Source organism: Aphidius gifuensis, linkage group LG2 (genome assembly GCF_014905175.1).
Source record: "Aphidius gifuensis isolate YNYX2018 linkage group LG2, ASM1490517v1, whole genome shotgun sequence".
Lineage (NCBI taxonomy): Eukaryota > Metazoa > Arthropoda > Insecta > Hymenoptera > Braconidae > Aphidius > Aphidius gifuensis.
Genome location: NC_057789.1, coordinates 28,533,109 through 28,558,364, shown reverse-complemented (window position 1 = coordinate 28,558,364; position 25,256 = coordinate 28,533,109). Strand labels below are relative to the sequence as shown.

Genomic DNA, 25,256 nt, shown 5'->3' with positions numbered 1-25,256 from the left:
ATTAAAAGTTATTATTACTTGAGGAATATATTTTGTTTGAAAAGGTTATGACTCTCATCAAGCTGTTACACCAATTAATTGTAATTAAAATTCCAAAGATATTAAAAAAGAAAAAAAAAAAAAAATTCTTTTGATTACTTTTTTGATAATAATAAATGTAAATTGTGAAATATAAAAAAAAAAAAAATTAAACTCTACAGAGAATCTTGATTGTAATTTTTGATTCAAGAAGACAATCAACATTATTTTTATATTTTATATACAATCAACTATCATGATTCATCTGATCTCCCTGAGAATGAAAAGAATAAATAAAAATTTTATTTCCAGGTATAAGACAAAAAAAAATTTGTGTAATGGATAATAAAAAAAATATATTGCAGTGTATATAGCAATAATAAAAAAGAGAAAAATAAATAAATAAATAAGAGTTAGTTGAATTTGTTGGATAGTCAGAATGATGTGGTATCAAAGGATTCAAAATGTCTGGACTTGACTTAAGCTCATTGGATTTTGTGGATTACAATTTACAAGAAGAATAAAAATGTTAAACGAAGCGTTAATAATTTTCCGGAGAGACAGTCGATAGAACGGACCCATATTTTTCTATTTTTTAATTTATTTAATTAACAACAAAAGCTGGAAAATTATGAAAATTTGTGAATATATAAAGGAAAACCCCCTGAATATTATCCACCATATAGATTTCCAATCGAAACGTTTGTTGTTGAATAAATAAATACGATAGCAGTCACCAATAGTACAGCCGATTGCATTTAGTTAAGAATTATAAATTAATTTTTTTCTTTACTCTAAAATTTTAATATTATATTTGACAATGGTATATTTATAAAATAAATATACCATTGTCCTTATTTCGTCTTGGGGCTGTCCCTGGTGACACCCACTTGCACCTTGATTTGTGTCCCCAAAGACAATATTGCACACACAATCGAGGGGTCATGTGAATGATACAAGGCACCACACACCTTGGACAGTCCAGATATGCTTCAACACATACATATATATACCAACAAAATACCCTACATCGTGTCAGGCATTGATCTATCGTTTCAATTGTCTTGAGGGTAGATACAAAAAAAAATAAAACAAAAAAATATAAAAAGGCAAAAGAGAAACTAATAAAAACTACCACCAGGAAATTCTATTATTTTCCAAAAACAACATACCCTTGTTCAAATAATAATAACAGCAATAATAATAAATTATTTATTTGATAATTAAATTAGGCCAAAAGATCCACTATCAAGTCTTTCAATAAAATTTTGCTAAATTTGAGTAATTTAACAAGAAATTTAACTGTTTGCATAAAATTTAAAATATATTTACTTGATTTATTTTTATGTTTGTTTATTTTGGACCTTGAGCAATTGAAAAAGTTTTATTTTGTTTGTTAGGGACGTTAGGGTCTCGTCTGATTTTAAACGATAATGATGAGTGATTTAAATGTAAACGAGACAATTTGGTGACTGGCCTTTGGCTATCCCAAATCTATAAACCCAACACCTGGCTGAACTTGAATCTAAAGAAAAATAAATTAAATAAATTAAATAAATTCATTTTTTTTTTCTTTTTGTTTATGTTGTTAAATAAAATTTTATTGTTTATATTTTTATTAGCTGAATTTGCGTTTATATAATTTTATTTTATGATTTTTTTTTTGGGTTGTGTTTGTACGCTGGGATGTGAATGTAAAATATTTTTTTATACAAGTTGGGGTTGAAAGCAGTTGAAAGCAAGACATGGATCAGGTTTTTTTTTTTTTTACACTAAAAATTCTATTTGAATTTTTTGTCGTGTATGGAAAATCGACCCGACGAATATCTCATCCCTTATTTCGACAATTTAAAATTGATGCTGAAGAGACTAAAAAAAAATATATAAAAAATAAAAATAACATCTCTACGTGATTGTCTATGAATTATTTTCATGAAAAGAAATATATTTTTTCTTGTTGAAATTTTATTTTTAACATCAACCCTTTTTCCAGATTGTAATTGACCTAATCTATCGGCTTTCAATTTATTTCTACTCTGAATGAATCACAAATAAGTATATAAAATAAAAAAGTTTCAAGATAATTGAATGCTAGCAGCTTTTACAGAATTTTATATAAAACTCATGTTTTTTTGTTTTATTTATATACGACCCCTTTTTTATTTATAATTATTATTATTATTTTTTATTATTTCTATGCTTTGTTTGCTTGCACGTAATGAATGACGGTGAGAAATGAAAACCCAGAAAGAAAAATGCATAGAATAATTTTTTTTTTATAATAAAAAGGTGACTTTCACTCTCGCTGCTCGTTTGCGAATAAAAGATTCATGTAAATGTAGGTTTTTCAGTACACGATGATGGTTAAAAAATAAAGAAAATTAAAAAGAAAAAAAATAGTTGAATTTTTAAAATTAAAATGACTTTTATTATTATTTTAAAAATGAAAAAAAAAAAAATTTAAAAAACCTTTTGATTTATATTTTTTTTTCTTTTGCAAATAAAATAATAAAATAATAAATAAATGGATATCAATAGATTTTAAAAAATCAGGCCATATAAAAAATTAAAAGTGGATAAAAATAAATAAAAATAAAAAAATATATATATCTCAATTCCCATGAGTACTTTTGGCTGATCGCGACGCCTCGTAAATTCCGCAGAACGTTTTAAAATGTCCCTATGGTTGGTTTGGTATGAACTCACTTCAAAAAAATAAAAAAATAAAAAAATAAAAGATACCATAACAGGAAACCACCCTCCATGAAAGTATGAACGACTTTTGTATATATACGTTCACATTAGCATTCCAAAATCGTACTGACTATTTTTCTTTTTCTTTGTCGTAGAAATAAAACAAAAAAAAAAAAAAAATAAGGTACAAGAATTCAAACAATTCTGATCGAATTTATTGTGAACATGTTGTTTTTTTAGATGTTTAATTTACGAGGTCAAAAAAATGCATAGTATACTCAGTACTCACTCAAAATCCCTCAAGGGAAAATTCAAAAAAATATATTATATAATAAGAATTGTTTAAATTTGTTTTCCCCAATGTCTAAAAAGTTTTTTTATTTTTTTTTAAATCGATTTATCAATTTATAGATAGAGGGGTTTATTTTACACTTTTTAATTTTAATTTTAAATTGACAGTCTTCAAGAACTCGCACGAAAAATTATTGGTTGTTGAAAAAAAAAATACTATTTTTGATATTTTGGGTTTATAAAAATTCTCATGGAAAAATGAATCGGTAGAAATTTTTCAAATTTGCACAGTAAATTGAGGAGGGTACAGACTATTTTCAAAAAAATTCTCGACTTAAGCCAATCATTATTTTTCGATACAGAAAATACTATCTATTTTTAAGATTTAATTTACTGGGATTAAATTTATTTTACTTTTTAATTCGAGTATTTATTAATTTTTTTTCGCTTAAATTTCTCTCTTTAAATGAAACATATTATTTTATGATTTAATTAACAACAAAATATATTAATTTATTTACTTAATAAAAATAAGATTAAATTGTTTTTTTTTTTATTTTTTATATTCATCTTTATTCAACGAATAAAAATATCTCAAGTCATATAAAAGTTTCTTTAATTACAATCTTCAGAAAAATGTATTTAATATTTTTTTTTTTTCTTTTTTAATGTCCTTAATGTGTTCTCTTAAGTCTAAAGAGCTTCAATAAGTCCAGATCACTTTTTTAAGCCTCAAGAATTATTTTTAATTGAAACTTTTCTCTTGAAAAGATTTTTTTTTCTAAAAAATTTCATCAAAAACATTCATTATATTTTAATATTTTTATTCACAGCCAATTTTCCATCCCTTCATATAAAAATATTATTTTTAATAATTTTTTTTCCCTATATAATAATAGAACAAGATCATTTTTTTATTTTAAAAATGATCAGACCTTCTAAAGACAATTTTCTTGCTCTTCTTTCTTCTTTTTTTAAGCCAAAAAAAAAATAAATAAAAATGATCAAGTAGATAAATTGACAAAAGGGGGTAAAATTCGAATAAAAAATATAAAAAAAAAAATAAAAATAAATGGTAATCCGCATGTGCTACCCCTGTTTGAAGTGCATATTCTAAAAAAATATAAAAACACCATGTATGATATTGTCGTTCACCAAGGTGTACAACAAAACCCCAAGAGAAAAAAAAAATAAAATAAAAATCACATGGGGTTTGACAATGACAGATAAAATAAAATCACATTTCATAATAACATCCCCCCAAACCCACCCCCATATAATAAAAAAAAAAAAAGCAAAATAAAAATATTTTTTTCCTCAAATAATACATGAAATCTCCTAAACATTTAAATAAAAAAAATACACAATAATATTCAATATGATTTTTCAATTTTTTAATTATTCATTAAACAACAGATGCTTGTAAAATTATTTTAACCAGTTTTACTAATTAGCTATACAATAAAGGACAAACCAACCACTAATTAAATTAATTTTCAAAAATTAAATTACCTCTTTTGTGTGTTTGAACAACTTGACATAAAAAAAAACTACCATCTATTAAATTTTCTCAACAGATAAATAATTAAAAATATAAAATCCATCAACAAGTAGAAAAAAAAAATTTTAATTGTAAAAATTAATAAAAAAAACTAAATGTAAAAAAAATAAAAAAACTTTTTCACTATTATAGAAGAGTAAGAGTTTGAGTATATAGAGTTTCGTTTCAATTAACGCCCTCTTTCTGTAAAATATATATATGTGAACCTTTGTTTGAGTGGTACGATGAAGCTCCTCCTCATCCTTATTCTCGGTGTAAATACAAAGAGGGAAGAAAAGCAAGAGATAGGTCTTTATCACCGTCTTGAAGTATTGTCTGATATTGTGTGTGTTTATATATATAGTATAGATGTTTGTGTTTGAAAATATTTACATTAAATAAATGTGAGATGTAGGTGTAACTAGAAATGGAGCTTTTCACTGTGGGTTTTCTCGTTTTTGAAATTTACATACAGAGCATCTGTCACCAGCCCCTTAGCTTTGGCCATTTTCGACTTGGGCTATCATCTACCTTGGATCTATAGAATAATGCTTTAACCATTCTTATGGTAAAATATCCAGCTTCAAAATCAAGGAGGTATATTTTTTTTTTTTTTTGTATATGTATACACTTGTGTAAAGCTCCATTTCATACACACTTGTGTTCGCTGTATTTTTAAAATCAAATGTTATTTTTTTTGTGAGATATATATTTTAGGGATATAGATTTATCGATATGTATTTTAAATATATTCATCGAAAATATATTATCAAACTAATCAGCTATAAATATCTTGTTTATTTTTGCATTTTAAAATATAATTTTTTCATTTGTTAATTTTATTTCTTCTTGTCATTGACGACGAAATGACACCAGTCTCAATCGAGATGGCTTTTTTTTTTTTTAATGAAATATGTTGATTAAAAGTGTCAACGACTTGAACGATAATTTATTTATAAAAATATATATATTAGAAACACGCAAAGGCATTTTCTTTGCCTGGGGCAAGTGATCTTTCTTGAATGTTTAAGCTGTAAATTCAACAAACATCTCAATCTTTATTTAAAAAAAAAATATTCATCTCGTTTGGTTTTATTTATTTTATTTTTTTTAAAAAAATTAAAGTGAAAAGTAAGACACAAAAGAAAATACAAAAAAACTTTAATATGATCCAATGGATTTTTCGCTGTACTAAAAGAGTTTTGAGGAAAAAAAAAAAAAGGATCATCGAAAGCGAGAGGATTGAAGTTTTCCAAGCACGAACACAGAGCACATTGAAATTCACCACGAATTTCGCTTTCCATTTCTATCCGCAGTATTCCTCATCCCTCAAAATATAAACTGGAATTTTGTCTTCCTCTGGGAGTGTATCCTCTCTACTCAATTTTCCGATCACATATTCCTTTGTTCACAAAAATATTTTCTATCTATATTCAAGCTTCTTGATTTGACATCTTCTTTTCAATATTTAAAAAATAATTTACAACATTAAAAACAATTTTTAATAAACAATAAAAATCCACAAAAATATTAAAAGTTAATTTAAAGTTAACAAAACGAAAATCGAAAAACCAGAATGCCATAAAAAGTAAACTTGATATTTTAAATTCAGCAATAAATGTTTTTTTATTTTTTAAAAACATTTATACCAATTATTATTACCAGAGGATCAATACACCTGTCATCCAAGCTCATCAACAACTTTAGCATCATCCAAAAAAGGAGTATAATAATAATAAATATTTTTTTTTAAAAATGTTTAATGTCATTTTGTGTCCGAATGAGGAAAGCCATAAGCCTCGTTACACCCTCTTTATTCATTTTCAAAAAGTCAATATCCCATTGAAGGAAAAAAAAATAATGAAAAATAGCATTTAACTTATTAAATACTTGAGTTACAACTAAAGTTAGCTAGTTTGATAAATTGACTTACAAAAATATCAAACTTTATTTTTCATTTTAACGTTATTGTCAAATTACCCTCAATTTTTCAGGCAACACTTGCCAAAAGTTTCTGAAAACCAAACGAAGAATAAGCTATTTGAACTCTACATTTTATATGATTTATAACATTATTTTTTTATATTTTATTTTTCATTTCTACCCTTGTATATATAAAAAAAAATATATATATATAAAATCGATAAGTTAACACTGTGCTTGATTTTCAAGAAATGATATTAACTCTCTGGTTTTTATTTACCTCAAGGCAATATTCAAACAAATAAAAAAATCAAGTGCAGAGAAAGAGAGAATATAATCTTAAAATATTGTTAATAAAATATATTAAATATATATATCGTTTGGTCCTTTCTGTTTTATGTAACTTTATTAACGGGATAACGGGATTGCAAGCATCGCATGGCAGTTATGAGGTGTAAGCCGATGTTTGACGATAAGCTATATATTTTATTAAAAAATAACATTGACTATGTTACACACTAAGAAAGCCTTGAGGACATGGAATATTTGATCATGATGCAAATCACCAACTGGCTCTTCATTCAATATTATCTTGTGTCTATAGTAAAATTATTTTAAATTTTTAACTCGATCGGTTTTATAAATACACGTGATCCAGTCATTCAAGAAATTGTAGAGCTAATACATTTTATGCAAGCTCATCCATTTTTAATTTTTTCATCTCTCTTTTTATCTCTTTTTTTAATTTTATTTATTTTTAATGACTGGGTATTGATGGTGCAGCTGTATGCTAAAAATATTTCAGTCAAAATATCCTGGCAATAAATTAACCACCTGGCGAAAATATTTCTAAAGATTCTTTTCTAATTTCTTTGTAATTTATTTTACAGTGGAATATTTTCTGAAAGATTTTTATTGTTTAGAATATATTTAGAAATATAAAAAGTAAAAAAAAATAATTGTTTAATTAATTTCTCTATCTTCTGGATAAAATTAGAGCAATTTTATAATTTTTTTTTTTTCATCAGCGTGTAGAAGATGACCGGGATAGCAGGGATACCTGCTGGTTCTTAATAATCTCTCATAAATTTACAATGTATTACAACTAAGAAATTTCTACAATAAAAATACTCTTTGTGAAATTTTTTTTCATGCATTTATGATACACAGAGAGAAAGAGAGAGAGAGAGAGATACAAAAAAATCCTTGGTAAAATTTTTATCTACTTGGATAAAAATATAAAATACTCAATCATCAATTCGACACGTTTCTTCACAATATTACTAAAAAAGAAAATAACAATGATAGTAATATAATTTTGTATATTAAAAATATAAAATTGCAGTATAACAGAACTTGACATCAAATGAATTGGTAGTGATGATGCAGTTATGCTTGATTAAAAATTTGCACAAGCAATATGATAATAATAGCAATTATTTTATTGTTATAAATATTATCATTAAATATTCCAATTGTTCCTCAATTTATAAATAAATAATATGCATTTATTTATTTAAATAATTAATACCAAGTTTTTTAAATTTTTTTAGATGAAAAAAGCTCGTGGATTCTCTACTTCAAGACGACAAGAATAGACTGATGAAAAAATAAAAAAAATAAAAAAAGGTTGAATATAATTTCAAGACCAAGGGCACAAAAGTTCATTTAATTTTCTACTTCATGGTCAAACTGAGTACATTTCCATCATCAGGTTAGAAATGTCCATTGAGACTTTGATATAAATTTTTTTTTTTTTACTTCTATTCAAGTGTATATATATATATATTTCTAACGTCTAGAAAATATATCCAACAGACGTTCTACAAAATAAATAAAAAAAAAAAAATAACTAACATGATAAAAAGGTTGAAGAAAATAAAATGAAGTCAGATATATATACGCGGGCGCTAAAGAATCCTTGGATGAATTCTCAGTCCTCCGGGAGTAACCTCCTCAGCTGTATAGGCACGAACACCTAACAAACTTATTCTCAAGTATAGCCTTTTTCTTTTCCTCCTCATTCTACTCCTCCTTGAGCTTGTCACTATCGTCTTGGATGTCGACGAAAAGTCTGTTGGAATAAAATGAAAAAAGATCTTCCAATGTCGTGAAAATAAACCCACAGGAATTCACCTACGCAAAAATAAATGAAACAAGAAATACAAATACAAGAGATAAAAAAAATATCAAGATGAATAAGAGAGAAGAAAATAAATATAGTCAGTGAGATCAATGATAGTATACATGTTACTTTTTTCAAGCCGGATATCAAGCTTATGATGTCGATGAAGCTGATGATGCATCAAAATTTTTCTGCAATTTTTAAATAAGGCTTTGAGTCACGTGTTTAAATAACATCCGGGGATAATTTACCTAGGGCTATATTATTTTTTTTTTTCAAGTTATAGACAGAAGAAAAGACATATTTTTATTTATTATAAATAAAATAAAATAAGTGTATTAAAATAATAAATCTAAACATATTTAAATGAAAAATGCTTGAGGCTTAACTTTCTTATTTACACGTTTGTATTTTCAGTGTCTTTAAATCCCTTCTACTTGAATTTATACATTATAAATACAGTACATTCATGATTGTACTATAAAAATATATATAGTCTCGACAAATGCAACTTGCAGAGTTCCATTATCGCTCAGCGAATCTTCACTCTCTGGTCTTGAAAGACCGGAAAGGATTCAAGACCTGTTTTTTTTTTTTTTTCTATTTATATATAGTTACTTTTTTTTTTTTTTAAATGGATATTTCAAATTGCCACTTCATTTATGGCTAATTATTCCGTCTATAGGTTTTTTTTTTAGCCTGGAATTTTTGTTTTCTTTTTTTATTTTTTGGTCATTTGAAAATTTTGAATTATGTTTGGGGATTAATTGAGAAAGATAATAATTTATTGACTGAAAATATTTGTCATTATTTGATAGTATTTTAATGAAACAAGTGTGGAATTTTTGATGAATTGAGAACAAAGATTATGACAAGGAAATTTAGCTGAATTTTTGGTGAGACACGCAAGACAAGGGATTCTTTTGAAGATTTAAAAATATAAAATTGATAAGGTATTTTTAATGGGAATATAAATTATCAAGTAGAAAAATATTTTAGCAAAATGACATTGTGTAAATCATATTTTAAATTCCAACACATTTACACTATTTATGCTTGAATTGTCCTTGAATTTTTCTAATATTTTTTTAATTTTAAATAATAAATTTAATATAATTAGAATTAAAATTTTATTAATTAATTTTATTTTTTTTATATAAAAAAAAATTTATTTTTGTTTAATTATTATTTAAGATGAGTTATTTATTTGTACATTATTTATTTTTTTTTTTATTTCAATTAAGTTACTTTGTTGGCTCGGCATTTCAAGATGATATTACATCTGATGGATTCAACAGAGGCAATAACTTTGGATCGATACAACTAGCCAACACCATCTCTCTAATTTCCAGCCAAGTAAATACAACTTAAAAGTTTCGTACTTAAAGTATATATTTACCAAGCAACTTTGTAAATACCGATTTTACCATGATAATAATTCAAACAACAAGAAAACAAGTTCAACCAGAAATTAAATTATTTTTTTTTTTTAAATAAAGTGACTTTATGTCTATAGTAAAGTATGTCTCGTTAAATTACATTCTCAATACAAAAAAAAAAAAAAAAAAGTTAAATAACAAGTGAACAATAAAATTTATCATAAAAAAAAAAAACGCCTTAATCGTAAAACAATTGTTCATATATAAAATAGTACAAAAAAATTTAAAGTGAAAGTTAAATTTTTTATGACATTTTATAACAATTTTATTACAACGAAAAATAAAAATGAAAATAAATAATTCCCATAACAACAATTATCCATTATTGTATAGTTAAAATGTTATAATAAAAGCCAAGTTTTTCCAATATCTGTAATTGCCAAAATGGCCATTTACAACATCAATATATTACATAATTTTTCATATCCATTATCCATATTATTGAGCCTCGTGTGTACGAGACATGAGTGTGAGGGATAATCTGTGTTTAACAGTAACAGCCGGAATGGCCAGAAAGTTGGACAAAGAATTTGATAACGATATGAAAAAAAATAATAATAATAAAATGAGTTAAATGAGAGTAAGAGAAAGAGAGAGGGAAAGGGAGAGACTAGTCCACAAGTATGATGTACTGCGTTAATAACCGAATCCGTACCACTGACACCCCTCGCCACCCTTAAAACCTAACGATGTTTTAAGCTGTAATTAATTTACTGATATGAATCCCTTTCAAGCAACCTTTACCCTTAAAATCCTTGCTCATATTAGTTACCACAATACAATAGTTTTTTTTTTTAAATAATAAATTGATGTATTATTTTTTTTGTTGAAAAATTTTTATCATAATTAAAACACCTGCTTTGATAAATTTATGTGATTTTTTTTATAAAGAAATGATTGAATTCTAGACAAGTATAAATATACTATTGATTTGAAAATAATTTTTTTCTATTATTTAAGTAAAAAAAATAAAGGAAATTTAGATGAAACTGATGAAATTAATTTAATTTTCTCGAGTTGATATTATTTTTTTTTTTGGGAAGCAAAAATAAAAAGAAAATTTATTCGGTCGACGAATTTTCATTTGGCTGAAAATATGGATGCAGGACATTGTGATAAAATGCTTGAAAAAGTTGAAAGTACAATATCACTAGGTGGTAGTGAAAGAGACGAAGCGTCGGGACGCCAGGGCGCCGAGGTGCCTAGACCGTATTTGCCCCCGGGACAATGCCCCGAGAGTAACCTATGCTGCAAAGATAAAAAAAATGGTAAAAATAAATAAATTAGAAAAAAAAATATAGAAAAACAGCATGAAGATAAAATAAATGACATACTTTGATTTTTTATTTTTTACTTGTATAAAAAATGTTGACTAATGAAAATTGAAGAGAAAAAATGCTTGAAAAAAAGAGAGATATAATTTTGAAATTGAATAGTTGTATTATTGATAATGTTATAATATATGGTGATAGTGATGAAATGTCAATCAATATTGATGATTATTAAAGTCCTTTCTCCCTTTTATACATATCATTCCCATCATCAACGCGTTTACCACCTGAATGTTGAGCTAAAACCACTACCATTATTTCAGTAAAATATCTTTGAATAATTTCGAATGTGACAGCATGAAATTTTGTGGTTTTAACATTAAACCAAGCTCAAACCAACCAAAGATTTTAAACAACTCGTAATATATACAAAGAAAAATTTTATATAAAAATATATTACACCAAAAATTAAAGCTCTTTATTTTATAAACAAATTTTTTTTTAATATTTATGCAAGCTCATACAAGCATCGAAAAATCACATTAGTAAAAAAAAAGTGTAAATACTATTTTCAAAATTTTACATTTTAAATAGTGCAATATTTATCGTTCAAATAAATTACCAAAAAAATTTCACTGTAGATAACCAATATTTAAATGAAAAAAAATAAAATAAAACAAAAAAAAAAAACGGTAATTCTATTAATATATATATTGAAAAGAGAAAAAAAATAATAATCAATTTTATATTTAATTTTTATTTTATCTTGGTGATAATTTAAAATGAAAAAAAAAAAAAAACAAAATATTTATAATACACTGTAGGCAACAGAAGTTTTAAAATTATCTATAAAATAATACTTTTCAATCAATTAATAATTTCAGGTATTATTTAAATAAACATAGCTTTTTTTTATATTTATATATTTTTTTAAAAATATTTATTGTATTTTAATGTTAAAAGTATTTAAATGTATTTGTGATGAAAGTCCAATAGCCCGACAATTCATGGCACAAGTCAAACTACATTTTTTCCCTAAACATTATCTATCCATAAACGAAAGCCATAAAAAAAAATCTACAATAAATTTGGAGATTGAATATATATTTTTTTTTTCAAGTTACACTTGTTTAAATTTAATGCTGACTGTCCCTCAAGATATATTCCATTCCAAAATATACAATACCATCTTGCAAAATGAATGTATCTTTTGCTGGGTAATTAGGCAGATTACTTTTCTTATACTCATTCAAACTTAAATTTTCCAACTCTCTTTTCCTCAACTTAAATAAACCTGTTTTAAAAATAAATAAAAAAAACCCCCATATCTGGATTGTACAATTAAAATCCACCACAAAATTCTCAAGTTCAAACACGCAAAAGTAATACAAAATTTTCAACTTAAATTCACATCAGCGAACTAATCGACTAAAAAGTACATCACTATTAACTGAAAATAAATTCTTTTATATAAAAAAAAAAACAAGTTTAAATTTTAGCAATCTTAAAAAAATTTAAAAAACCAAAAAAGCCGCACAACAAAGAGAACCAGTACAGAAGCGAAAATGAGTCAAGTCGAAATAATGGACACGACAAAAAATGAAGAATCAAAAGAAATAAATAAAATATATTTATAATAATAAATAAATAAAAAAAAAAAGTAATCAAAATGGATACCACAATGAATAAAAAGAAAGCAAGCCAAAAAGAAAGAATGAAATAATATAACAAAAAGAAAAAAATAAAAAAATTGTTACTTGTGTATATAGAACGCGACTTGGAAGGTTAAAGAGGAAATACCACTTTTTATTTACGACTTTCATGGGACTAAAGAAGAGAAGATGCCAAGGTCCAAAGTTCCAGGAGCCAGAGGAGAGACTATATCGTTAATTAAATAATATTTCTCTGGACTTTACCACACACATGTACTAAAATAATATAAATACTATACACGTTAATTCATGATAACGTTTTAACGCATCAAAATGTGTGGCCCATAATAAAAAAAAAAAAAAAAATGAAAAGATAAATAATAATAAAAAATATATATGAAGAATAACAAGGTCCAGGTTTCATTGAAAGCACTTATTACAGAGATCGTAACTTAGACACAGTCCTCAGTCATAAATGTCCCCAAGGCTTTTTTTTTTTTTTTTTCTAACTATATCCATTTTATTCTCATCCACCCTCTTTTCTTCTTCAGTCTTATATAATTCTTTGAAAGTACCAAAATACAATTCGTGAGATGATTCGAAATACCTATAAACCAATAGAAAAGTTGAAAAATAAAAAAAAAGTAAAATTGTTACTACATTTTGCACTCTCTTTCTCTCTGTGGTTATTTTATATTCATTTTCTTTTTTCGTCTGAAACTTTGGATTATTTTTTATCAAGACAATAGTATATATCGACAGTTGAAAAAATAATAAAGGGTTAAAAGGATAGAATAAAAAAAAAAGTGAATAAAGTTTAAAGGGTGATATTATTTTTTTACCTAAGAAAATAAAAATGATCATGATATTCATAATACTGGATTAAGTATGAGCATGAGAATAAAGAAAGGTGGAGCTGAATTGGATCACCAAACTAATCAAGAGTCAGCCCCATTTAATTTTCCACTGTTGCGTCGAGGGGTACTTGGTTATCATCATTTCTTTATTCTGCTTCTTCAACTTTATCTTCACCTTTATATATTCATCTAATTTTTTATTTTTTTTATTTTTTCTCATGAAAATTAAATAATAATAATAACAATAATCAACCTCTTTTTTTTTTATTTATTTTTAAAATTGTTTTAAAACTTTAATTGTATTTTATTTATATTGCGTATTGTTGTATTTTTTTTATTAAAAATTTAAGCTCACTTTTGAGAACAACACTGATGATGATGATGACAAAAAAAAGAGAAAAAAAATGATACATGAAGCAGCCACGTCATGGTTGATATCTAGGCGTCATTATCATTACACCAAGTAAAAAAAAAAAATTGACACAATTTTTGCCAGTATACGTAAGTAAAAAATAAAAAAAAATATAAAAAATAATTCACCGAGTGTCAAGATTAACGTAGCGAATAATGACACTATGCCTGTGACTTATTCGACCCTTCTTTTATAGGATTTTTTTCTTCATACTTTTGTCATTTTACAAAATTCATCGAAGCGTACTAATTAAGTCATCAAAAAATAAATTTCCCGTCAATTTGTTTCTATTTTTAAAAGCAAAAAAAATAAAATCATTACTTTATTTATTTATACCTATATAAAATGAAATTATTGTAGAACGAAAAAAAAAAAAATAATAAAAACTAAAAGCTACGAGTTGGAATTGTTTATCGTTGTTATCAGTAAATAAATAAATAAATAAATATATATTGGGGAGGATCGATTAATAGTGATATATACAGATAGATGAATGTGGACAAAAGCTTGTCTTCTCTCTTTCTCTCTTGTTTGGACCTCTCTCTGGTATGGAGCATTAAACCGATGAATTTGACCATAGGGCCATGTGCCATCTAGATATATATTTACACCAATCGATTACTTCAATGGCCGCATTTATGTGTCCTGTCTATTTTGTCGCGATGCATTGCTTTGGATTTACGTGAAAATTCATCCTCGAGGTTTATCTATCTCCTCCAATTGTGTCAAAATATATATAATCTCAATTGATCCACTTAATTTCAATGAGTCATATATACTTGGCTTTTTATTTTTAAAGCTCTCCTTTTTTTTCTCTGCAGATTAAGTGAAACTTGATACAGCAAAAATAGTGTATTATATGCAGAGTAAGTTTAAATATTTTTCATTAAGAAAAATAAATATTCACCGAGAGGAAAATCAAGATATGTATGAAAAGACATACGTTAAGATAATTTTATGCAAATTTATTCGACCACCTTGTGCTTAGGATTGTCGGGCTATTTGGACTTTCAATATTATCACAAATATATTTAAATACTTTTAACATTAAAATACAATAAATATTTAAGTATATATATTTTTAAAAAAATATATAAATAAAAAAAAAAGCTATGTTTATTTAAATAATACTTGAAATTATTAATTGATTGAAAAGTATTATTTTATAGATAATTTTAAAACTTCTGTTGCCTACAGTGTATTATAAATATTTTGTTTTTTTTTTTTTTTATATTAAATTATCACCAAGATAAAATAAAAATTAAATATAAAATTGATTATTATTTTTTTTCTCTTTTCAATATATATATTAATAGAATTACCGTTTTTTTTTTTTTGTTTTATTTTATTTTTTTTCATTCAAATATTGGTTATCTACAGTGAAATTTTTTTGGTAATTTATTTGAACGATAAATATTGTCACACATTGAAAAATCATTGATGCTAAAAAATGAAAAAAAAAAAGTCTATTTAAAATGTAAAATTTTGAAAATAGTATTTACACTTTTTTTTTACCAATGTGATAATATGAAAAATTGATTTTTCGATGCTCGTATGAGCTTGCATAAAAATTGATAAGATAAAAAAGATGAACGAAATATTGTTTATAAATTTAAGAGCTGTATAATTTTTAGAGTAATATATATAATATTAGAAAATTGATTGGTGCAATATGCAGTAAAGTACATGAAACAATGCAGCAACAATACAACTGTGAGAAAGAGGGTCCAGTTGTCGACAAGAGGTAAACATATATACATACAAAATATATATGAGGAATAAAATTATGTACATATATAGAGCTATGCGAGTTTGTTGGTCGGAGAGGGTGATGTCTCGTTAATCAAGAGGCACGGGCATCGCCACTGGGGGGTTGTGCGATAGGGTGAAAGATATACGCGTATTTTAGTTAAAGGGAAGAGAGTCAGTGAGGACCGGTGAGGGCCCCCTCCCCCCACACGCACAGTGTTTAACACTTGACAAACGAGCAAGGTACTATATGCGTAAACAGCATGTTCCCGCACATGTGACAAAAAAATGTAGACACTAATAAAAAGTATAAATAAAAATCAACCAAAGCTACAAAAAAATTTATATATATTTACAAAAAAAAAAAATATAAATCATGATATTTAATTTTGATAGATATACGATCAAAAGAGATGATTTTTTTTTTTTTTTTCAATCTCACAGTTCAATAAGACCAAAGATAAATAGATATAAAATAAACATAAAATTTATTGAATAAATAAAATAAAAAAAAAAATTATATAAACATTCAAGACTCATCATCACGTGCTGTTTATTTTTATATCGTTTTTTTTTTTATTTGAATTAACTATTATCGTTTGTACAATGTATTTGTGTGTGTCTCGTATAAATTTTATTTATTTTTTTTCATTTTGATTGGATGCTGTTGACGTGTACTCGTCCATCGTCACGTACAACAAGTTAAACCATCAAACATTTATGCCAAAGAAGCACCACGTACTTCTAAGAAAATTGTTAAATGTTTGCACAATTTATGAAATCTATTTGGCAACTTATAAATTAATATATTTTTATTATTTTTATTTTATTTGATAGCCTCAAAAAGTCTGATTGAATCTGAATATTTAATGGTATATTTTAAAATTGATTAATTTGTTTTTTTTTTCTGTTAAATAACTGTAGCAGCTTTTGATTTTTATTTATAAAATTAATGTTATATATGTTTTTTACAAGGTTTTATTAGCGACAATGTTACACTTGTTGCTGGATCCCGATAGGGCCACTTTCTCGTCCTGGAATGTCTCTCTGGAGAACACTTGGCATCAATAAAATTTACGATTCCCACAGACCTTATTTTCTTTATTCACACTGTCCAAACACTAAATATTTTTCTATATATATTATATCACTGAACGAGCTTTATTATAAAGCTTTATTTAGCTTTATATTTTCCATGATTTGTCTTTTCTAAAATACGTACTTGATAAATTTAACAAACCAAAAAATAGTAATAATTTTCGAGTAAATCAATTAATCATTTATTAATTATTGATTATTCAAGTAAATTAATCAATTATTAATTCGTGCTTTAAAGCTCAGTGTCTAACTTATAGCCACAAAAATGAAAAGCAAAATTAAATTTAAACAATTATTTATCAGCTCATTTCAACTTGATTAATATTTTTTTAATGATCAAAATTTAATTTGAAAAATTGGTTTATAATTTACAACAAATTCAGAGCTTTTTAAAAAATTATAAATAAAAATTTTTACAAGTAAATCACGAGTCAATTTAATAGCAGACTGTTATTTAAAATAATTTTTTGTTTTATTTATTATAACTTGCGTGAATATTGACGTGTATTATGATGGTTAAAAATAATAAAATTAAAAAAAATATATAAAATATATACTATTTAAAAAATAAAATAAAATCTCTGTGCTAATTAACAGACCTGGAGGCGGTATACTGTCTCATAAAGAGATGTGAGGAACGTAGAAAGGCCCTTCAAAAAAAATTTTTGTCGATATATACTTGTGAATGTTCTTTGACTCAACAACCACACACACAATTATATTTATATATTTTAATATTTACAACTGAGGCATAAATTGTCAGCCAAAAATATATACAACCATCGAGAATAAAAATTTACTCTTAATAATTATAATTAATATTAAAAATAAAATAACAAACACAAGGTTAAATCAACTGGTTTAAAAAAATTTCAAATGCCAATAAAATTTATGCAAAATAAAATAAAAAATTTACTATATATATAATAGTTTATATTTAATATTCAAATATGTCGAAAGAGAAGAAAAAAAAAAAAAAAAGAAATCAAATTTATCTAGAATTAATTTTGAATTTTTGATAATTAAAAATAAAAAAATTTATCCATGAAATTGTATTCTTCATTCCGTTGATTTTCGACAATCATTTGGGATTGTTTTTTTTTAATTCTGTGCACACAGACAATTTTTTATTTCGTCTTTTCTTTGATCAAAAAATATATATCTGAGAAGTTCAAGCGAAAAAGGGGTTCTGGTTTTTGTCGATGCCGAAATATACAAACGACATTCTTTCTTTCCCTCAAAGCGCGTATTCAACTCCCCATTAAAACCCCCCTACCATTATACAAACAACCTGTCGTAAGTATTCTGCGACCAATGACCAAGCTAGATGATGATGTGCTCAGTCAATTTATTTTATTCTCTTAATCTTTGAGTTAATATAAATACACACATATCAAAATTATTATATATAAATTTTTCAACTATAAAAAATCAAATTTATAATCAAAAAAAAATTAAAATATAATCACCAAATTTAGCAATGATTATCAAGATAAAGTCCATCAAGATAACCAGTATGGTATTAAATATTTTTCATAAATATTTTATCTATTAATTATATTTCGTTTTTATTTTTAAAAATATTTTTTTTTTAACGAAATGATTTTTTTTTTTGTTGAGAAAAATGATTTGTAATTATTTTTTTTCAAGCATCTATTTATTTTTTAAAGCTACAATAGATGATTTTTATTTAACCAGAAATATTGTTAATTAAAAATATAATAATAATATGAAAATTATTCTATGAGAATATCTGTATTTGATAATCACCAGATTCAGCAAAAATTATCAAGATACTCAAAAATAAGTCAAGTGTATAGACAGTGCACTCTACTTAACCACTTGAAAAAAAATATATATCGGTGATTAAAATACTCCAGATGATGAAAAGAAGAATAGAAAAAAGATGAATTGAACAGAAAAATTAAAAAAAAAATATATAATATATATAGATGAAGATGAAAGTCTGTAGGTTGAAAGTACCTATATACATATAAATTTATGGTCTTTGATTCAGAACAATGGTTATTTAGAATTTAAATTTTTGCATATATGTATAAACTTTTTGAAAGGATTTAAATCGAAATACAATGGCAATATGTGTCACTGTATTTGATGATACTCTTGAGGTATTATCAGTGAATTAAATGACGCTTAAATCAATCGAAAAAAAAAAAAAATTAAATCTACCTGACAAAAAAAAATTGAATGAAAAAAAAAGCATATTATTTATAAATTTTTAAATATTTAAAAACAAAAATCATAAACTATTATTCCTAATATTTTTAAAAAATAATAAATTTAAAAAAAAAATATAATTTGCATTTTTAAAAAAATTAAGAAAATCAGAATAAAAAAAATTTTAAAAATTCAAAAATTTATTTTTCAATTTATAAATTAAAATTCGTGAGGGATTTCAATTATTTATATTATTTTATCATTGATATTGTAATTATATAACAAATAAAAAGAAAAATTAAATTTTTCATAAATAATTTTTATAAAATATAATATAATTTTAATAATTTTTTTGCTAACCTTCTCTACATGAATTGCGGGCGCCAAAGAGTTTAAATTCAGTGTGTGAGTATCAGCACCAGGGAGGTTTGGTATGTTAATTACAGAGTTCAGTACTGTCTGGATAGCTATCTTATATTTTTCTCTCACTTTTATTTTTTTTCATTTAAAAATATATACAAAAATCCATGGTCAATTCGTCGTGGATGCTGCAAGAAAACCTCACAATATTCTCATCTCTCTCATTTGTTATTTAACATTATTATTTAATTTTTTTTTTTTTTTTTTTATTTGTTAATTTACCAATTCTTTTTTGTGTGCATTTATTTTCCTCGTCACACACGCACATTGTTTGTGATACTCGCGTGATACTCACATCGTACAAATTTGACCTTATGAACCTATGGGAAACGATCGTCCTACTCCTCTTTAATTTTCGTTTGTAAATTTTTAAATTTTTATTTTTTTTTTTTTTCACATATACCTGTATTATTTTTTATATTTTTTTTATCATTATCATTTTTATTTTCATCGTGCTTCAAACTTGGCATCTCTGTTTCTTGATCAATGTCTTCAGCTTGGTATATTTTTGCACACACAAAGATATATGTATGTGTATCGTTTGCTGTTTTTTTTTTGTTAAGTCTTGATTCTTTGAAAGGGAAAAATAAAATAAATAAAAGACAAGATAGTTGCAGGTTGCAAGAACACACGGCCTCGCTGGTTCATCCAAAGAAGAAGAAAGGTGAAGGGATATGTGTACCAGAAAAGAGATACCAAGTTGAGATACGCCTGATCGATTCCCTCGAGTGCCTCTCTATGAATCTTTTTATCATTTTTTTATATTATATTTTATATCGTTATATATTCTTTTAAATATAAATGCAAAAAAACAAAATAAATTTATAATAAATATTATTGTAAAACACCTTGATAAATTCCAATGAAAATTGGAAATTATTTTTTATATAAAAATAAATTTATATTTTAATATTTTTTTATTAATAATACTTTTTTTTAATTATTTAATTTATTGTTTATCAATTAATTTGTTATAAAAAATTTTTAAATTATTTTTTCGACTGTTTTATTATTTGAGAATTTTTTTTTCTTTCGAAATCTTTTGTCTAGACATTATTGCAAAATATTGGATATAATTATATATCTGTGAAGTTTTATTATTTTGAATAGTTGGAGATTTGATAATGATATGTTATTTAAAATATCTAACAATAATAATTCATAATTTTTATAAAATAAAATATTAAAAAATTTCTATTGTAAAATTTTCATATCCCTTGAATTTTAATTTATATAAAATAATTTCCAGGCTGTTTTAATTATTTCCATAGTATACGTAATTTAAATGAATAGTTGAATTTACACGTCATATATCGTAAGTATTTACCACACACGAGTGAATCTGTAACATGATATACCATCATGAAGAAAATGTTTAAAATTATTGGCAATGTGACTGAGCTACTTTGTACACGCCCAAGTCTTAAAAAATTTATTGAAAAATAATACAAGATATATACGTTATCATCCTTCATACCGATCATTTAAACGTGATCATTTTATTTTTTTAAAAATAATATATCTACCTATATATATTTTTTTTTAAAATAATAATAATAAAATATAAAAAAAATAATCGACCACATAAAAAACATCAAGTTACCAAAGCTGTCGTTCAGAAAATACTTGATAATTTTTTATGATTTTTTTTTCATTTTTTACTTGGCAATACATCTCATGATGTTTTATATAGTCTGCTTATTTGATACGGTAAACCGTGGATTTTATTTTGTACATGTATTTAATATCAATATATGCGTCATGCTGAAATACTTTTGATGGTAAAATCATTTAGCACAAGATAAACCGCATTAAGGTATGCCAACACGTGGCTTAAATGTCATGTTAATAATTAATGAGAAAGGATATTCAAAAAGACGTAACTAAAAAATGAAAAAAATAATTTTTAAATAATATTTAAACTGACCGCCAAAAGTGAGGCACATAGCCGGTTGAACAAAGCTCTCGGCATTGAGTGCATGGTGCACCATTTTGCACCATAGCTTGAACAAAAACTGTGGAGGTACTGATGTTGTGTCCGGTTGACAGCATTCTGTAAAAAAAAAAAATATTAAATAAAAATAATACTCTGAATTAGCCACAACATATTTAAAATTAAAAAAAACATGAAAAAAAAAAAATGACAAAAAAAATTTCAACGTTTTTTTATTTTTAGATTTCAAGCATTAATAATTGTCCGAAAAAAAAAATTTGATATACAAATTGTAGGTAATTTCAATACGCTTTTTTTGGTTCTATTATTGAATGTCTAGGTCTATTAGAAAATATTTTTTTTTCCGTAGACGAATGCAACACTACAGTGACGCGTATACGCTCTGCCTAAAATTATTAATAAATTCATAATTTTTTTTTAATTAATAAATAAAAATTATTAAAGCTATTATTTGAATATATAATAAAAGAAAATATATATCCATAAATTCTCATCAATTATTTGACTTTCAATTAACCGATATAATTTATTCGTTAAAAAAACCAAAAAAAAAAAAAAAAAAAGAAATAAATTTTACAAGTAAATGATGCAAGCAAAATTGATTATAAAAAAATAAATATAAATAACGATAATTCAATTTAAAAAATAAAAAAATTTATTAGAATATATATATAAAATTTTCAATGGACAATTAATAAAGATGCTGGTGCTAATGGAAAGGCAAGTGGTAGTTTTGCGTGGCCTTTTAAATTAATAATAATCAAAAGGGTATAATTAAAGTTCACACATTTGCACACCGACACTATAGATGTGTATGAGAGAATAAACTGGTAATAGTAAAATTCATGATGATAAATTTAAAATTTTATTTATAATGTTTATAGGATAAATTATCTCAACAGCAGAAGCGAAATTCACAAAGTCTTTTAACTCGACCTTCGTGCTCGATTAGCTGCGAGAAAACTTGAGGTATTACACTATTATTATAAACAAAATAATAAAAAATATAATTATCTATTTTTTTTTTTTATTATTTTCAATTCAGATACTCAAATCAACTATTTATTATTATTATTATTTTTACTTGAATTTAATCTTATTTTTTTTTTCATATACCAAATGGAAAATGTCTAACCAAGTTGTTCGATCGTTATCTCATCTCCACGCTATTCACTGACATCGACTGCGTGATACCATTCAATATAATTTTTTTTTTTATTTCATTATTTTATTTCCTCTTTTATACCCATCAATTTTGATTATGTTTTTACTTACTGGGTTTTTTTTTTTTTTTTTTCTATTTTGAAATAGATATATTTATTTTTTTTTTATTGGAAGTTAATATTGTTTCAATTTTATTTCGAGATTGTTAGGTATATTTTTTTATTGACGATTTAAATTTATGGAGAATTATTGTTGTATTTTTTATAATGTTTTATCATTGATTTTTAAAATTAAAAGAAAAATTAATTTTTATTTTTCGAAGATTTATGAGAGTCAAAGTGAAAAAAAATTAATAAGAAATTCAATAAATTATTTTTTTTTGACTATGACAGAGTTGAGCTATCCTTGAAATTTTCTTTTTATTAAATTGTCTAGGACCTAAGCTAGTTTAGGAAAAAAAATGGGAATTTTTGAAACCGTCAAAAAGGGTTAGGGGGTAGATTTTAATTTTTTAAAATTTTTTTGACTATCTAAAATCCACCTCCTAACCCTTTTTGACGGTTTCAAAAATTCCCATTTTTTTTCCTAAACTAGCTTAGGTCCTAGACAATTTAATAAAAAAAGAATTTCAAGGATAGCTCAACTCCCTCATAGTTAGAAAAATTTAAAACAATTAAAACAGTTTTTAAAATGGTCAAAGGGGGGTAGATTTTAATTGTTTTAAATTTTTCTAACGATGAGGGAGTTGAGCTATCCTCGAAATTTTTTTTTCATTAAATTGTCTAGGACCTAAGCTAGTTTATAAAAAAAAATGGGAATTTTTGAAACCGTCAAAAAGGGTTAAGAGGTGGATTTTAATTTTTTTTAATTTTTTTGACTATCTAAAATCTACCCCCTACCCCCTTTCGACCATTTCAAAAATTCCCATTTTTTTTTCTAAACTAGCTTAGGTCCTAGATAATTTAATAAAAAAAAAATTACGAGGATAGCTCTATTTTAATAATAATTGATTATAGGAGTTAAGGGCCAGGCTCATCAAAACCCCTATGTTCCCTGTACTATTAATTTCGAGACGCTGGTATAATTTTTTAACAACCTATTATCAATAAAAAATTAAACTACATAAAGAAATATCAAATATTAATCAAAAAAAAAATGATATAAGTTCCCCAAAAAAATTTACTGAATGCAGACAAAATAAATATTTATAATAAAAATAAAATAAAGAATTTATGCAAGACAATAAAAAAGAAAAAAAAAACCGTTAAATGACCAAAGGAAGATCGCTGCATGCAATAACCAAGATCTTTAACAATTTTACAATGTGCAACTGCAGGAACTTAACAAGCTTGTAAAATTCCGTGTTTTAGAATGATGTTAACACAATAAAAATACAAAAAGTTAAATATAATTTTTTTAAATATAAATTATAGCGAATACATAATAGATAAATATTAAAAAATCTTCTACGATGATTTGAGTAAAAAAAAAAAAAAAGGGGGAGATACAGGGTGAGAAAGTATATGTCGGTTGAAGAAAAAAATCATATAGAAAAGACAGAGGGATTTTGTAGGTGCTTATTAAGGTCTCTCCCGGCAAGATTAACGAGCAGTAATGACCGTGGCACCTATGTTACTTGTGTATATATTTATTTATATTTAATTTTTTTTTTTTTTATTTTTTTATTCAACGTTAGCTTATCACATGGTCCAGGGTTAAAGTCGTGCACGTGATTGCATCCTCCCTTTTTTTTACGTGTGCTTTACTGGTTATAAATTATTTTGATTATTATTTTATATTTTTATGCGGAGAATGTATAGACAAACGTGTTACAGTCAACATAGATTATTGTCTTTAATATTAATTTGATTTTATCACAAATTACTTTAGTTATTAACATGATTTTTCAATGTCATGTTGAATTGAAAAATTTTATTCCAAGCTGCATCAAAATTATACATTAAAATACTCTCATGGGGTTTATTTTTTATTTATTTTTTTTTTTTTGCTCTTTTTTTTCAAGTTGATTACGTACAGCTGTTATATGTAGCATTTTTTATTTTTGATTAATTTTGATTATTAAAGTTTGAATTTAAATTTTGTAATCATTTTTTTATAATGAGTTTAATTTTTTTTTTTTTCGATTTGGTTTATGAATGGATGGATTAATCTACCAGCTGTATGAATTTTTTTTTTTTTTTTTTTGTATTTTTAAAGATAATGTGTTTTTCGAATTTTAAAATAATAATTAATTTGGAATTTTTAAACAGATTATTTGGATTATTTTTTTCATTGAAAAAATAATTGATAAATAATCAATTTTTTTGTGCTATTTTATTTGAAAAATTATTGTTAATTATTTAAAATTAAAAATGCAAAATATGCTTCATAATATTTAATAGAAAATTTAAAAAAAAATTCGAAAATAATTTTATAATAATCGCAAGATATTGAAATATAAATTTAAAAAA

General features: G+C 24.6%; 1 protein-coding gene across 1 annotated transcript in view; it reads right to left on the bottom strand.

Moving 5' to 3' along the window:
• Window positions 1-25,256, bottom strand: part of LOC122850086 (protein prickle-like) — a 61,254-nt gene that overhangs the window by 32,087 nt on the left and 3,911 nt on the right. Inside the window, exon 2 of the mRNA XM_044149097.1 lies at window positions 21,595-21,720. Coding sequence (XP_044005032.1) covers window positions 21,595-21,719 — 125 coding nt within the window. The 5' untranslated portion in view covers window position 21,720. The remainder of the gene's footprint in view (window positions 1-21,594; window positions 21,721-25,256) is intronic.